Source organism: Taudactylus pleione, unplaced genomic scaffold (genome assembly GCF_031769625.1).
Source record: "Taudactylus pleione unplaced genomic scaffold, aTauple2 ptg000116l, whole genome shotgun sequence".
Classification (NCBI taxonomy): Eukaryota; Metazoa; Chordata; class Amphibia; order Anura; family Myobatrachidae; genus Taudactylus; species Taudactylus pleione.
Window position 1 is genome coordinate 17,907,961 of NW_028284518.1, and position 15,138 is coordinate 17,923,098.

At 41.7% G+C, this 15,138-nt stretch overlaps 1 protein-coding gene across 2 annotated transcripts in view; it reads right to left on the bottom strand.

The window, feature by feature from the left end:
* The window catches only part of RIPK1 (receptor interacting serine/threonine kinase 1), a 103,512-nt gene that overhangs the window by 18,246 nt on the left and 70,128 nt on the right, over positions 1-15,138 (bottom strand). For both annotated transcript variants that reach the window (XM_088471718.1, XM_088471717.1), the window contains exons 9-11: positions 13,196-13,286; positions 9,382-9,966; positions 6,257-6,319 (exon numbers count right to left, since the gene is read on the bottom strand). In XM_088471718.1, the coding sequence (XP_088327844.1) occupies positions 6,257-6,319; positions 9,382-9,966; positions 13,196-13,286 (739 nt within the window). The remainder of the gene's footprint in view (positions 1-6,256; positions 6,320-9,381; positions 9,967-13,195; positions 13,287-15,138) is intronic.

Here is a 15,138-nt window from a genome sequence, read left to right on the forward strand (position 1 = left end):
ATATAATACACACACACACATATATATATATATATATATATACATACATACATACATACATACATATACATACACACACACACACGCACATATAACTAAGTTCCGGTACTCATGAGGAAAATATATAATTACTGCTCCGGGTGCCTTCCACAGTGTGAATCACAATCCGCAGAAATAACTTCACTCCAAAGTCAAAGCTTACAGCAACGTTTCAGCGCGTTTAATAGCGCTTTTATGTATGTGGCCTGATAAAAGCGCTATTAAACGCGCTGAAACGTTGCTGTAAGCTTTGACTTTGGAGTGAAGTTATTTCTACAGAGTGCCACCATTGGATGCTATATATATATATATATATATATATATATATATATATGTAGTTACATCAAGCGCCTGGTGTGTTGTATAGCAAATAATGAAGTGCAATGGCCGTATGAAAACCTTTGTGAATCAATAATTGTGTATATTCAAAATAGTGTGTTCTTTTAAACAAGTGACACTTAAAACAATTTATTTTGACATATAACAAACATATATATGATTTGATTTGATATTTTTTTTTTATAAAATGAGATAAAACATTTTTTTTCTACAAACAATGCTTATCTGAATTGATGATTAAAAGGTTCAAAGTTCATCAGGCAAGAAAAGGCAGCTACCCAACGCCTTTCGTCCTTCTGGGACTTTATCAAGTGGCCACAATGAGTATATTCAAGCCTGCATCCCTAATCTAAAACTTGCAGGCTAAACCCACCTTATACTGACCTATTTTCATCCACACATGTTCATAACATATTGATATCAAGGTGATATCTGACAGTGCACAGTTAACGCCTGTCACGCACTTTGCTGCCGCTTTGTCAAAAAAATTGAACAAATTGTCAGGACTCCCAGGTAGAAACACTCATCATCATCCAATGAAAACAGCCATTTTCCCTCATGTGATTTTCCTTCCCTTACTTATACCATCATCATCCTTAATATACAGTGCCTTGCAAAAGCATTCACCCCCCTTTGCATTTTTCATGTTTTGTTGCCTCACAACCTGGAATTAAAATGGATTGTTTGAAGGTGTGCATCATTTCATTCACAGAACATGCCTACAACTGTGAAGTTGTTTTTTTATATTGTGAATCAAACAACATTTAGGACAACATAACAGAAAACTTCAGCGTGTATAACTATTCACCCCCTTAAAGTCAGTACTTTGTCGAGCCACCTTTTGCGGCAATTACAGCTGCAAGTCGCTTTGGATAAGTTTCAATGAGCTTGCCACATCTTGCCCCTGGGACTTTTGCCCATTCCTCAAGGCAAAACTGCTCCTGCTCCTTCATGTTGGGTGGTTTCCGCTTGTGAACAGCAATCTTCAAGTCTGACCACAGATTCTCAATTGGATTGAGATCTGGGCTTTGATTAGGCCATTCCAACACATTTAAATGTTTCCCCTTAAACCACTACAGTGTTGCTTTAGCAGTATGCTTTGGGTCATTCTCCTGCTAGAAGGTGAACCTCCGTCCCAGTCTCAAATCACAGGCAGACTGAAACAGGTTTTGCTCAAGGAATATCCCTGTATTTAGCACCATCCATCTTTCCCTCGACTCAAATCAGTTTCCCAGTCCCTGCTGCTGAAAAACATCCCCAGAGCATGATGCTGCCACCACCATGTTTCACTGTAGTGGTGGTGTTCTTGGGGTGATGGGATGTGTTGGGTTTGCGCCAGACATAGAGTTTTCCTTGGTGGCTGAAAAGTTAAATTTTAGTCTCATCTGACCAAAGCACCTTTTTCCATACATTTGGGGAGTCGCCCACATGCCTTTTGGCAAACTCAAATTGTGTCTTCTTATTTTTATCACTAAGTAATGGCTTTTTTCGGGCCACTCTTCCATAAAGCCCAGCTCTATGGAGTGTATGGCTTATTGTGGTCACATGCACAGATACACCAGTCTCTGCTGTGGAACTCTGCAGCTCCTTCAGGGTTACCTTTGGTCTCTGTGCTGCCTCTCTGATTAATGCCCTCCTTGCCCGGACTGTGAGTTTTGGTCGGTGACCCTCTCATCAAAGATTTGGATATTCTTTTATAACCCAACCCAGAATTGTACTTCTCAACAACTTTGTCCCTGACTTGTTTGGAGAGCTCCTTGGTCTTCATGGTGTGATGCCTCTTGCTTAGTTGTGTTGAAGCCTCTGGGGCCTTTCAGAAAAGGTGTGTTTATACTGACAGATCATGTGACACTTAGTGAAATGAAGTCCATCTTTGTGAAATCTAACTATGTGACTTCTGAAGGTAATTGGTTGCACCAGAACTTTTGAGGGGCTTCATAGCAAAGGGGGTGATTACATATGCACATGCCAATTTTCTGAATTTTATTTATAAAGATTGTTTTATATATATATATATATATTTTTCTCAATTCACTTCACCAAATTAAAGTATTTTGTGCAGATCAATAACATAAAATTCAGATTTAAAAAAATAAATAAATTACAGGTTGTAATGTAACAAAAAAGGTAAAAAGCCAAGGGGGGTGAATACTTTTGCAATGCACTGTATGTAACACGCTCACAGACTACTAATGCCTGGGCAACCAGTACTCAGGATTACATATTATCTATGTGAAATGAACAACTGAATAGCGGATCCAATAGGATTCTTATTACTGTATATTCAATTTACTTACAAGTTCAATCACTGACCAGGCGATTGATACTGGGCATTAATCCATCACAACAAAAAAAACCTACCTACGATTCATCATATTACAATCACTCACTCAGGTTTAATATGATCCCAATTAGGTTACAGAACCATCGTTGCTCAGATTATGAAAATACACGAGCTACAAGTGATTTCAGAGTACACTAGATTTTGAAACACCTTACAGACTTATAAAAAACAACATCTCTTATGAATAAGTAATACATTAGTAAGAACTTATTTTGGGTCTATTATGACCTGTTATGGATATAATTAAATATGCACTGTACCTAATCTGGTCATCAGTAATTTAATGAACAGGACATCTATGGGGTGTAGTGATTAGAACTCCTAATACAGTCGATTGTTAGGCGCAAGCGGATGATTTTTTTTTCAGTCTGCGCATGCATCTAGATGGTTACTGCTGGAACAAATTTGGACCCAGAGAAAGGCAACTTCACTGGGTGTTCCTGAGTAGTAACAGGGGGGTGGCTAGCCAGACCCGTGTGTGTCGCAGTCAGCGACTGCATCTTTTTCTGTAGATGCAAGGATTTTGGTGGCCACATTCAGACAGAGGGCCTGATTCAGAGCGAACGCTATTTGCGCTCGCTCGTTCAGAAAAAGGGGCCGGCTATTTAAATTGAGCGCTCGCTCTTTGCGGTCTGTTGACGCCTCTATGTCTGAGCGAGCGAGCGAGCGAACAAAACATGCGGTCGCTATTTTGTAAAGACGCCCACTGGCCGCTCGCATCCTACGTCATCTCCGCTATTTATTTGATTAATCGAGTACATCGAAAGGCATCTGAACTGCTCGCAGTGCTTGTGGTAGGATTTTCCTACCGCAATCATGTGAACAGTTCAGGCTAAGAAACAACCAAGTGTCGTGGTCGATGACGCTGCTTTGTTAATTATGCACACCCTTAAAACGCCCGTTTTGACCGTTTGGCACGCCTGCGTTCGGATCACCACTCCCAGTTTTCAAGCACCTTCCCCTGTTACCACCCACAAACGCCTCATCCTGTCACTCAAATTAGCAGACACTCGCTATTTTGCAAGCGCTCGATTTCCGACCGCAATGACTGGTTGGCGCATGCGCATTACGACCCATACGCATGCGCAGATGTGCGAACATCGCTCGGAGCGAACGAGCGGCTCTGAATCAGGTCCAGAGGTCCTACGCCTCCCTAGGGCTGGTGCAATGTTCAACCGTTCGACTGATGGTAAGTCTTAATACGCAAAGCGCCGGATTACCGCCGTAGCCAGTGGACATCTCTGTACAAGTCCCATTAGCTGCAGCATTAGCATAAAGACGCAGTTGCGCTGTATAAAAAGACGCAGTCATGGCTGCATTAGCGTTCACCTCTGAAACAGACCCACTGTGTGCAGCCGGATGAAATACAAAGTTGCAAAGTATTTTGATGAATTGCTACATGTAAAGCTGGCTATTAAACTTGAAACCAAGTGTATATAATAGACATAATTTATAATACCATTAGTGTGTTATGTGCCTAAAATATATTAGTCACATAACACATAACAGCACAGGGTCTGATTCAGAGTTGCACAGCCACTGTGACTTGGTACACAGCAGCTGTGCAATAATATGCTAATGCCGTCGGACAGAGGCGTCCGGCTGAAAAGGGGCATGGCCTAAATAAAGGGGCATGGCCTCGCTGGGGATCCCGATAACATCACTCCGGGGGCAGCCCAGCATCACCGGAGATGCAGGGCAGCCCCCGGAGACTAGGCAGTCTGCACTGTCGGCTCCTCTTCTATAACAGGAACCAGGTGCTGCAGGAGAACATTGCAATGCAGCACCCGACTCCTACCACTGCAGAGGAGCCAGCATTTTGATGTCACCCACTCCAAGGGTGACACCTGGGTGCGGCCCGCACCCTCCTCATGACGCCACTGCCGCAGGAGGCATCTAGTGTAAAAAGACGCCTACTGCCCTCTGGTTACTCGGGAAGATCCATGTTTTCTCACTGCCCGGGCCAGTGAAGCTGTGACGGAAGACGCAAACACTGGCCTCGCCATGTCTCAAAAAGGGGGCCGACACACACTGTCCATCACCACCCCCAAATGGCTGCAGCATGTTAATCATGCTACGGCTTAGAAGGCACTGCAAGCGATCTTGCAGAAAGAGATCTGCACATGCGCGGTGCGGCATCTATGCATGCGCAGATCTAACACCGCCGGAGATGTACGCAGACCATTGGGTTTGTATAAATCTCTGAATAAGGCCCACAGATCGAAGAGGTAGAAATTACTATTCATTATTTACACCATCTAAAGCGACAAGGATAGAATACAATTAATAAGAACTATATATACTAATAATACTAGACGCATTTTTAGTCCATGTATTGATATTAATTAGGAAAGCACACACAACAAATTTATTTATTTACAGGTGTAATTTTAAGTTATATGTATGACTTATTTTATATTATATATTGGCACTTCAATACTGACATCTATCTAGAATTGAACAAACCACATCAAACTAAAATAATAGATGTACAGACGGTGCACATCCTTATTTTAATATTTTCATCTCTTCACATTTTCCTTTTCTTTCACTGTATTTTAATTCTAAGTCACATGCAGATGTGTTTTATATTACATAAATAAAAGGTATGTTTTATTTTATCTATGTTAACTTGAACAATTTGAGAATCAGTGCACTCCTTTATATAGACTATCCTATTTTTCACCCTTGAGTGATATTATTGCATTCATTTATGTAGCCTTGGAGGAGCACCCCATCAGGGTACAATAGAGGTAGAATCCTAAAAAAGGATTATAATTCTTCTTCTGAATGATACATTTACCTGTTGCAATTCTAGCCTGTTGTTGTAATACACCCATTTATGGCTCCCAGTAAACCAAAAATTTCCAAAAGTGTTCCCTCTGTATCTTTTTCAACCTCCCATACTCATCTCAGGCGTTTGGGAAAGCTACTCCACTGGCCGGTGAGCCCGATAGGTCGCTCCGCCCGCCGGATTGGACAACATATCGCTTAGTGTGTACCTGGCATAACTCTTTTATAACATCGCCAATATATCACTTTAATAATGTTATTGATAGGGGCCCCCACAAGTTTGTTGCCCAGGCGCCCCCACAGACCTTATTCCGGCCCTGGACCTACTGCACCTCTGTTTCTTCCCCACTAATAAAATGGATCTGGTGGCTACACCAAGTTAACAATGTAATATTTTGTATACTGTTGATTGTACCATACAAAAAGCCCAGAGTTGGCCTGATCTTTACCAATCATGAAGGTGCTGGTATTCTCACATAGCATGGTCTACCTCTTACACAAGTGGCCTCTGTCATAGATTATGTTCTTATTTACTGTGCGAGATCTGTACAGACAAAACCCGTCTTGTTTTATTCTTCCTTTTCTTTCTATAACACCCCCCTCCCCTTGTTTTTGACTGAGAAACTACAGAGACTACAGCCAGTATAGCTGTGAGCGAAACAATGAATACTAGGAATTTACCATGTTACAAAAACATTGATACATGTGTTTCTGGCATGAATAATTGATTGTTGGTTTTACCTGAAGAACATTGTTGTGGATACCTGAAGTTTGTGTCGTAGGGCACATTGCTATCTACTGCACCTATAAGAAAAGACAGAACATCAGAAAATAACAATAGCTACAGTATGAGGGAGAGATGAAAAAAGCTGAAGACGTTTTTATGTTTTACATTACAACAGAGCCCTGCGTGTACCAGCAGTGCAGTTACACTTTGCCAAACATGCTTAAATCCTTATAGTCGGGGCAGATGTATTAAGCTCTGGAAAGTGATAAACGACCAGCAGAGTGATAAACGACCAGCCACTCGTGACTAAAGCTGCATACACACAGGATGATTCGCTCCATGAGCGACATCGTCCAGTGTGTCCCTGGCAAGGGTGTGCTCAGTATCGTTGACGACACAGAGCAGAAACACTGAACGATATCAAGAACGATATCGTTCAGTGCCTGGCTCCCTCCCTCATGAACATGCTACAACCTGACAATACAACTAAACAATCCTAAATCTAACTTTCACTTTTTAATACTTTGTTGCAAATCCTTTGTAGGCAATTACAGCCTGAAGTCTGGAACGCATAGACATCACCAGACGCTGGGTTTCATTCCCTGGTGATACTCTGCCAGGCCTCTACTGCAAATGTCTTCAGTTCCTGCTTGTTCTTGGGGCATTTTCCCTTCAGTTTTGTCTTCATCAAGTGAAATGCATGCTCAATCGGATTCAGATCAGGGGATTGACTTGGCCATTGCATAACATTCCACTTTTTAGCCTTAAAAAAACTCTTTGGTTGCTTTTGCAGTATGCTTTGGGTCATTGTCCATCTGCACTGTGAAGCGCCGTCCAATGAGTTCTGAAGCATTTGACTAAATATGAGCATATAATATTGCCCAAAACACTTCAGAATTAATTCTGCTGCTTTTGTCAGCAGTGACATCATCAATAAATACAAGGGAACCAGTTCCACTGGCAGCCATACATGCCCACGCCATGACACTACCACCACCATGCTTCACTAATGAGGTGGTATGTTTTGGATCATGAGCAGTTCCTTTCCTTCTCCATACTCTTCTCTTCCCATCACTCTGGTACAAGTTGATCTTTGTCTCATCTGTCCATAGGATGTTGTTCCAGAACTGTAATGGCTTTTTTAGATGTTGTTTGGCAAACTCTAATCTGGTCTTCCTGTTTTTGAGGCTCACCAATGTTTTACATCTTGTGGTGAACCCTCTATATTCACTCTTGTGAAGTCTTCTCTTGATTGTTGACTATGACACATATACACCTACCTCTTGGAGAGTGTTCTTGATTTGGCCAACTGTTGTGAAGGGGTTTTTCTTCACCAGGGAAATAATTCTTCTGTCATCCACAACAGTTGTTTTCCGTGGTCTTCCGGGTATTTTGGTGTTGCTGAGCTCTCCGATGCATTCTTTCTTTTTAAGAATGTTCCAAACAGTTGATTTGGCCACACCTAATGTTTTTGCTATCTCTCTGATGGGTTTGTTTTGATTTTTCAGCCTAATGATGGCTTGCTCCACTGATAGTGACAGCTCTTTGGATCTCATATTGAGAGTCGACAGCAACTGATTCCAAATGCAAATGTCACACCTAGAATCAACTCCAGACCTTTTACCTGCTTAATTGATAATGAAATAACGAGGGAATAGCCCACACCTGTCCATGAAATAGCTTTTGAGTTGATAGTCCCATTACTTTTGGCCCCTTAAAAAGTGTGAGGCACATATATTCCTACACCGTTCACCTGATTTGGATGTAATTACCCTCAAATTAAATCTGAAAGTCTGCAGTTAAAGCACATCTTGTTTGTTTAATTTTAAAGCCATTGTGGTGGTGAATAGAGGCCAAAATATGAAAATTCTGTCAATGTCCCAATATTTTTTGCACCTGACTGTATATCTCAAAAAAATAAAGTAAAAACAAACATAGTGTAACCTGATAATAAACACACACACTCACACTCTCTCTCTACACACACACACACACACACATATATAACTATGCTAATTGCACAGCAGTGATGTGATCATGCGAAATCTGTTTCAAATCCTTTAGAGCTGTTACTCAGGTATAGAAGTTAAAACACAAGAAGATTGTACTTTCCTGCCTCAGGTTTTTTTGTTGCTTCTGATCGACTGCCATCATGACCCAATCGAGGAGGAAGGTAAGTGGTAAAGAGGGTAAAAGTTGAAGAAGAAAAGGGGTGGCAGGAGAAAGTGCAGGGCAGTGCAAAGGGCACAGGGGAAAGGTGGGTGGTGGGACAGATATAATCAGAGGAGTAATCGGGAGACACATGCAAAGGAGGAAAAAGAAAGGCCAAACACACACAAAGATAATAAGAGACACACATGGGCCGACATGGATACATATACTGGGGGCTGGATGGGCATAGTGATATACATACTGTGAGACATATACACACTGGGGCGTGGGGGAGGGGAACATGGTGGCACACACACATTGGGATTTGGGGGACGACGACATGGTGACACACACACATTGGGTCCTGCGGGATGGACTTGATGGCACACACACACATAGGGGCCTGGGGCGGCCACACATGGTGACACATACAGGGGGCATGGTGACACACACTAGTGCCTGTGGGACATGGTGAGATACACTAGGTACTGGGGGGACTTTGCAACATACACATTTGGGCCTGAGGTGTGGGGAGGGGGCAAGATGACACACATACTTTAGCTTGTGGAGGAGAGGGAGACAGCTGTACAGTGATGTACAATAGGATGCTGAGGAGATCAGCATAGGGAATGCAGCATCTGCAGAGGTAGTGCTGCGCCCCTATGGAAATAGAGATCAGGTGTAAATAGAGGTCAGTTGCAGAATGCTGGCAGGGCAATCCATCACTGTCAGAGCCCATCCCCACACTTCACTGCCACTCACAGCTCCCGCTCTACCCACACCACTCCCCTACAAGCAGGCACCGAACACTAAGACCCCTACGGACCAGACTGGAACTTCCAGTTGCAGCACCCCTGTATGTACTCTGCGGCACCGTTTGGGAATGCTGATGTAACCCATTTATACTGACAATTATCCATGTCAACCAATGGAAAGACACTTGCTATATGTAAACATTGCTTTGGAAAAGATACACAGCCACACTCACCTACGTGGTAGCCTGCACCACCAGTAAACGGAAAGCCTGGATTTTGTAAATAAAGACTTGGCATTGATTCTGCAATTGGAACTTTGGTGGAATTGTATTGATCAAAACTTGGTGGCGGCTGTCCGGGATGTGCCATAGATGCATATACTGCACCAGGTAGTATTGTACCAGGTGGATTCCATGTCATAAATGGAGGTGGTAGATTATGCAGCATGGCTGGGTGTTCATTACGCAGAGGGTCATCTACATGCCCTGTACCCGAGCCATAAATACCTGGGCCACTCTCATAATCATTAAATGATCCCACATGAACTGGATGTGCAATATTGCTGCCAGAGGAAATAGGAGCATTAAATACTTTTCTGCTTCTCATTTCACTCATGTATAGAGGATTAGTGTTTGTCACATGATCAATACGGCTGCCAGTCTGATGATAATTCATCTCGTCTTGCAGTTTTCTTTGCAGTGCTTCATCGTGTATTCCATGTTCTCGCTCCTCTGGCTCATTTGTAGACGCACCAAACAAAGTCTCGCTAACATTGCCATGTGCAAAACCTGGGGAGCTGTGAAGAGACTGTGGATGATCTAGATAAGGACAGAAAACATAACCATGAATTAAAATACAACTGTAGCTAAATTATTTATTTATATAATATGCAAAAATGCTCAACCAAATTAAAGGTTGCAATATGTGCTAAAAATGGAGGTGTTGGATACAAATAATAAAAAAGAATGTACTATATCAACTAAACATAAGAAGTCCATAAGCTGATACATTTCCTGGATGTCACTATTGCCCTGCAAAGTCAATAGATCTTTATTTCCTTTTATACCAAAGACACTGACATTAACAGCACCCTGATAGCGACTAGTCTCTACCCTCAGTGGATGAAATTTGGCTTAACTAGGTCACAATTCCTTATAATAAGATGTATCACCTCATGCAATCAATATCGATGAAATGGGAAAAATCCATGGGGTATAGAGTAGTTGCACCTTAATAAAGAATGCCATTTCCAATATTTTGTTTTTACCACAGAAAATCGTGTTACATACTGTATAATTCCAACTACCGCCAACCTTTGTGACTCTTTTTAATCATAAGTTCTCTGACTTAACCCGATCAGTTAAAAACCTATGGCCTTAATTGAATTCAATAAATCGTTATCTGTTCTTCATCAATCATGCCCCTTACTAAGTATTCAACACGAACCTAAACTAAAAATTATGAGGATTCCCCCACCTACGTGATATGCTAGAGGGTATTTTCCCCTCAAAATCTCCACCGACTACCAAGTGAGGACGTTACAAATGTGTGAAATGCACTACTGGAAAGTCTGTGCTAACAGGCAACCTCTTAGCGCCTCCTAGATTTGAATGCTTGTTCCAGATCAAATTCTATGTGTCGTGTCTCAGCACTTTTGTGGTGAATATCCTAACCTGCCTCTGTGGCTTATCTTATATTGGTAAATATGAACAAACAGTGTGTGAACATATGGTACATATGAAGTGGTCCCTGCTGCCGTCGGCTGCTGTGAGCTGTCCGGTTCTCCCTCCCCTAGCTGTGGTGGATGGCTGTGGTTTGCAGGCAGCAACGGCTCTCATAATTCTCTGTTTCAGAATTAAAGGAGTAGGTGCGCCAAAAACGCTCTGAGCACTATTCAGCGCCAGAGTAATAGGCTAAATACCTTGCTCCTGCGTTCAAGTGTTGTACATGTTACCTGATCTCCAGTTCCTGACCTTGGCTATTCTTCTGACTTGATTCCGTTAAAACCCCTGGTACTGCTCTCTAGTGTTAACCTCGGCCTGTTTCTGACCTGATTTAGCCTCCTTCCTGGTGCTGTGTTTGTCCACCTGGTTTTGACCCTATTCTTATGACTATGTTTGCTACACCTCATGGCGACAAGTTCTTTTCGGGGTTCCAGTGTCGACCAGCCTCGTACTTAGGAACCCAGACAGACGGACGCGAACTGTGTGTTGGGCGCAGCCAAGCCCAAACCTCTTGCGAGGATTTATGGCGAAAACCACTGGCACATTAGACTTGGCCCCTCTGCTCTAGTAATTAGCCAATCCTACAGTACGGGTCAGCATCCATTCTATCCATCCGTGAGTTATGACACAACCATTCTTGAGAACAGATGGTTAAATCAAAATACTGTAACTGAAGTACTAATTAAGTCATCTGTGCTCAAGTATGGCTATCCATAAAACCTGGACTGTTAGTGTGCCTTGAAGACCGTGGTTAACAAACACTGGCCTAGTGGCAAGATGGATTCATAATCATGGCATCATCAGCGCAAGTGGCCTGAATAAATAGTATAGTCTTGGATGTTTTTTGTAAGTTACTGTGTTTTTCAGCATATGTGATTTGTATATGATGATATACAGTATTTCTTCTAGGGTGCCAGGACTAGTATTGCCCAAAAATTTATTAATGTTTTTTATTTCTACTATGAGTGGAACTATATTATGTAATTGTGCCTACAGAAGGGCATTTCCGAATTTTGCCCACTGTCTTTATTATATTTGGTTTTCTGCCTTATTTTCTCAGAAGTGTCTTGACTAATCATGTTTTTTTCTTATCATGCTTCTTTTGTAATTTTATTTTTACTATATCTTAGGATGTTTATTGTTGCCCTGCTCAGCCCCTCTGTTTTGCTATAAGGTTAGCCATGCACATTTTTATGTTCACACACAACTGACCCATTACAAAGGTCTTCATGACATACAGTATTAACTAACACTGTCCTAATGTGACCTGACAGACGGTTGCCCCCACTTTCAACTTACACAGGCTCCCCTACACACCTCTAATATCAGATAGTTTAAGCTCTAAATATAGGGTAAAGCTTGGACATAACTATACTAAGTGTTGCCTAGCAATTAGTTTTGCCTTACCCTGCCCCCTAAATCAGACTAGTGGAGTCTCATGTACCCTATACTTTCTGAGCACTAGATTTTGCTTATGCTGTTTAACTACACACTCGATGCTATTCATTGCTGTATGTACAAGTTTATTTGTTGCCAGATATCTTTTCTTGGTATGATATGGGTTCCCCAAGCCCATTTCCTTTTGCCTTGCATAATAGTAATAACATTTTATATAATTCTGTTCTTGTCTATGAAACAAGTCAATGGTTTGCTTTGGGTGTTCTTGAACAACTGAACTCATTTTATTTTTTGCTTATTCAATTATTTTTTCAAATGCAATTCCATATATACTTGCACAATTGGTCACTATGATTAGCTTGATAAAGGGCAGCCCAAAACTCTCAAGACCACATTCAGTTGCTACTTTCCTCATAAAGTTAGAGTGCATGGAGACACAATATAGATTTTATTGTTGCTGACTTGAGATAGCACAAACCTACTTTGTAGAGCTTAATTACTGCGGATTTCTGTGTACACAAAATAGCATTACCAATAATGGAGAGACTATTACAGGAGTGGTAAGAAGCTCGGACTGCATTGCTAACTTACAGGAGGGACTTCATTCAGGCTCTTCGCAACTAATCTATTTGCTTATGTTTTTATTGTCGAAATTAGTGTTCTTAATATCTGCTCACCTAACATCTCTATCATATATAACATAACATTTGTCCTCAAGAAACGTTCTAGCACTGATATTTTTCTCTTTTTTTTATCTGTGTTTCTTTGGTTGTCAGCTAATAGCTATAGTAGGGAGTACTCATACTAGTAGGGAGTACTCATACTATTTATCTAGCACCGAAGATTGCAGCTAAGGTACCCTCTTTGTTTCTTTTTACCTGTTCAGAAACATCATATTATTTCTAAGAGGAAGATGACTACTTACCTCTTGACGGCATACTGGGAAGTTCTGCATCACAATCTACCTGTAAGGATGCCATTCTTTGAACAAGTTTATCTGGATCTGGGTATGAATGCTGAAAATAGAAAGGAGCACTAATGAAATCAAGTATTGTAGTGTGTTATATAGGTAATCTTCAAGTTTATTTTAAATGTAACCTAAATCATGAATGATTACATACAGCACAAGCAGGCACAGTAAAAATAAAAGTATGTTGGTAAAGAGAGCTTAAGTGGTCACTCTCCAGAGTTTATGAGAGGTTAAAAAATGTACAGGAAGAAATATATAGGCGAGGAATCATAGGTGAGGAAATATTGCAATTACACTGAATTTTACACCATGGGGCTCATGTACAGTTGAGAAAAAACGTATCTAAGTGCAAATGTGACGCTTCACAAGATGTAAGCCTAGCATTTGTGCCAGGTGTATGTCAGGAGTAACAAGTGTGTATAGATAGCATAGAGAAAGAGTAATGATTGACGGTTTTAGTAGCAAATGAAAAAGTACATTAATACAAATAGGGTAATGCTAATAAAGTGTCATACACACGATAGAATTGTTTATTATCATGTGATAATAATAAATACGAGAGTCACACCTACTTATAAAATGTAATGAAATACACATCTATTGTTTACCCATTTAAAAATCCAGTAGGAATTTTCTTTCCTAGTTGGAAGTCTCAAGTAAAGTCCCCCATACATCTGCAACGGATCGTCGTGATGTAGAGATCCTGCAACTCGGCAATGCAGGATCGCTGAAATCTAACATATTGGATTTCACAGATATGCCGATCACGAACAAAAATTTTTCGCGATTGGCATATCAGTGAAATTGAACATTTTGAATTTCATCGATCCTTCGATTGATCGCGGAACATCGATGGCCGCTAGTCAGCATTTCTGACTGGCGGATCGGCATTTCCGATCCCATCGCAACATCGCAGCGATCTGTCACAGCTGTATGGGAGCCTTAAAACGAATAAAGGGCAGATAATTCATATAATAAAGTTGCAATGTTTATGATTTAAGCACTTCAGGTGGAGGGGACAATAAGAAGCAGCTAGACAATGCTGTGAAGTAATATGTACCTGCTCTCCCAGAAAGTCAGGGAAACTTCAACATTTCAAGGTAGAGGAGTCTCCTGAATCCTGTCTAATTAATGTTGTGGGGTAAAACTGTGGCCCTGATTCAGTAAGGATCGCTATTGCGATCTCAGCAGCGATTACGCACACAGTCTTACTGCGAAAATATTCTAATGATTGCAATCACAATGCCATCACAGCCAAGGGCACCCAATTTACCTTACACACATCTGTAATACTTTGCAAGACTGCAAAACCATCAGTAGCATCGAGTACAACCGGGGCCTCACGCACACTTGCACAAGGTATAACCTTACTCAAGATTGCTAACCTCATCGCACGCAGTGAATGCCCAAGCTGCGTATGGCATTGCAGTGGCTAATTTATGCACACCCATGTAACAGCGTTCAAACACACTGGTACGTCTACGTTTTCAACGACCACCCCCCCCCCCATCACCACCCACAAACGGTCCCTTCCTGTCAATCACACTGCACTGGGTCTGTGTAGTCACTGCGATCGCAGTGAAGTCTATGCGCACACGCGCTGTGATGCATGCGCAGAATGCAACACTCGGCCAGTTGCGTGTGTAATCACAGTTGTGATCGGTAATGAATCAGGCTCTGGGTCATCAGGGTCTCACCCTACTGCACGAAGCCACACATTGGCATTGCACAGTGGTATTTGGGATCATAATCATTCCATTGGTGTGTTAGCCCAGACAACACCTCTGACTTGGATGTCCCCTCCAGGTCTCCCAAAGAGAACATCGAAAAAGTGCTGATCCTGCAATCTTAGGACCTTTGCCTTTTTGCGAGCATGACTTCCTCTAGGGGATGCGGTC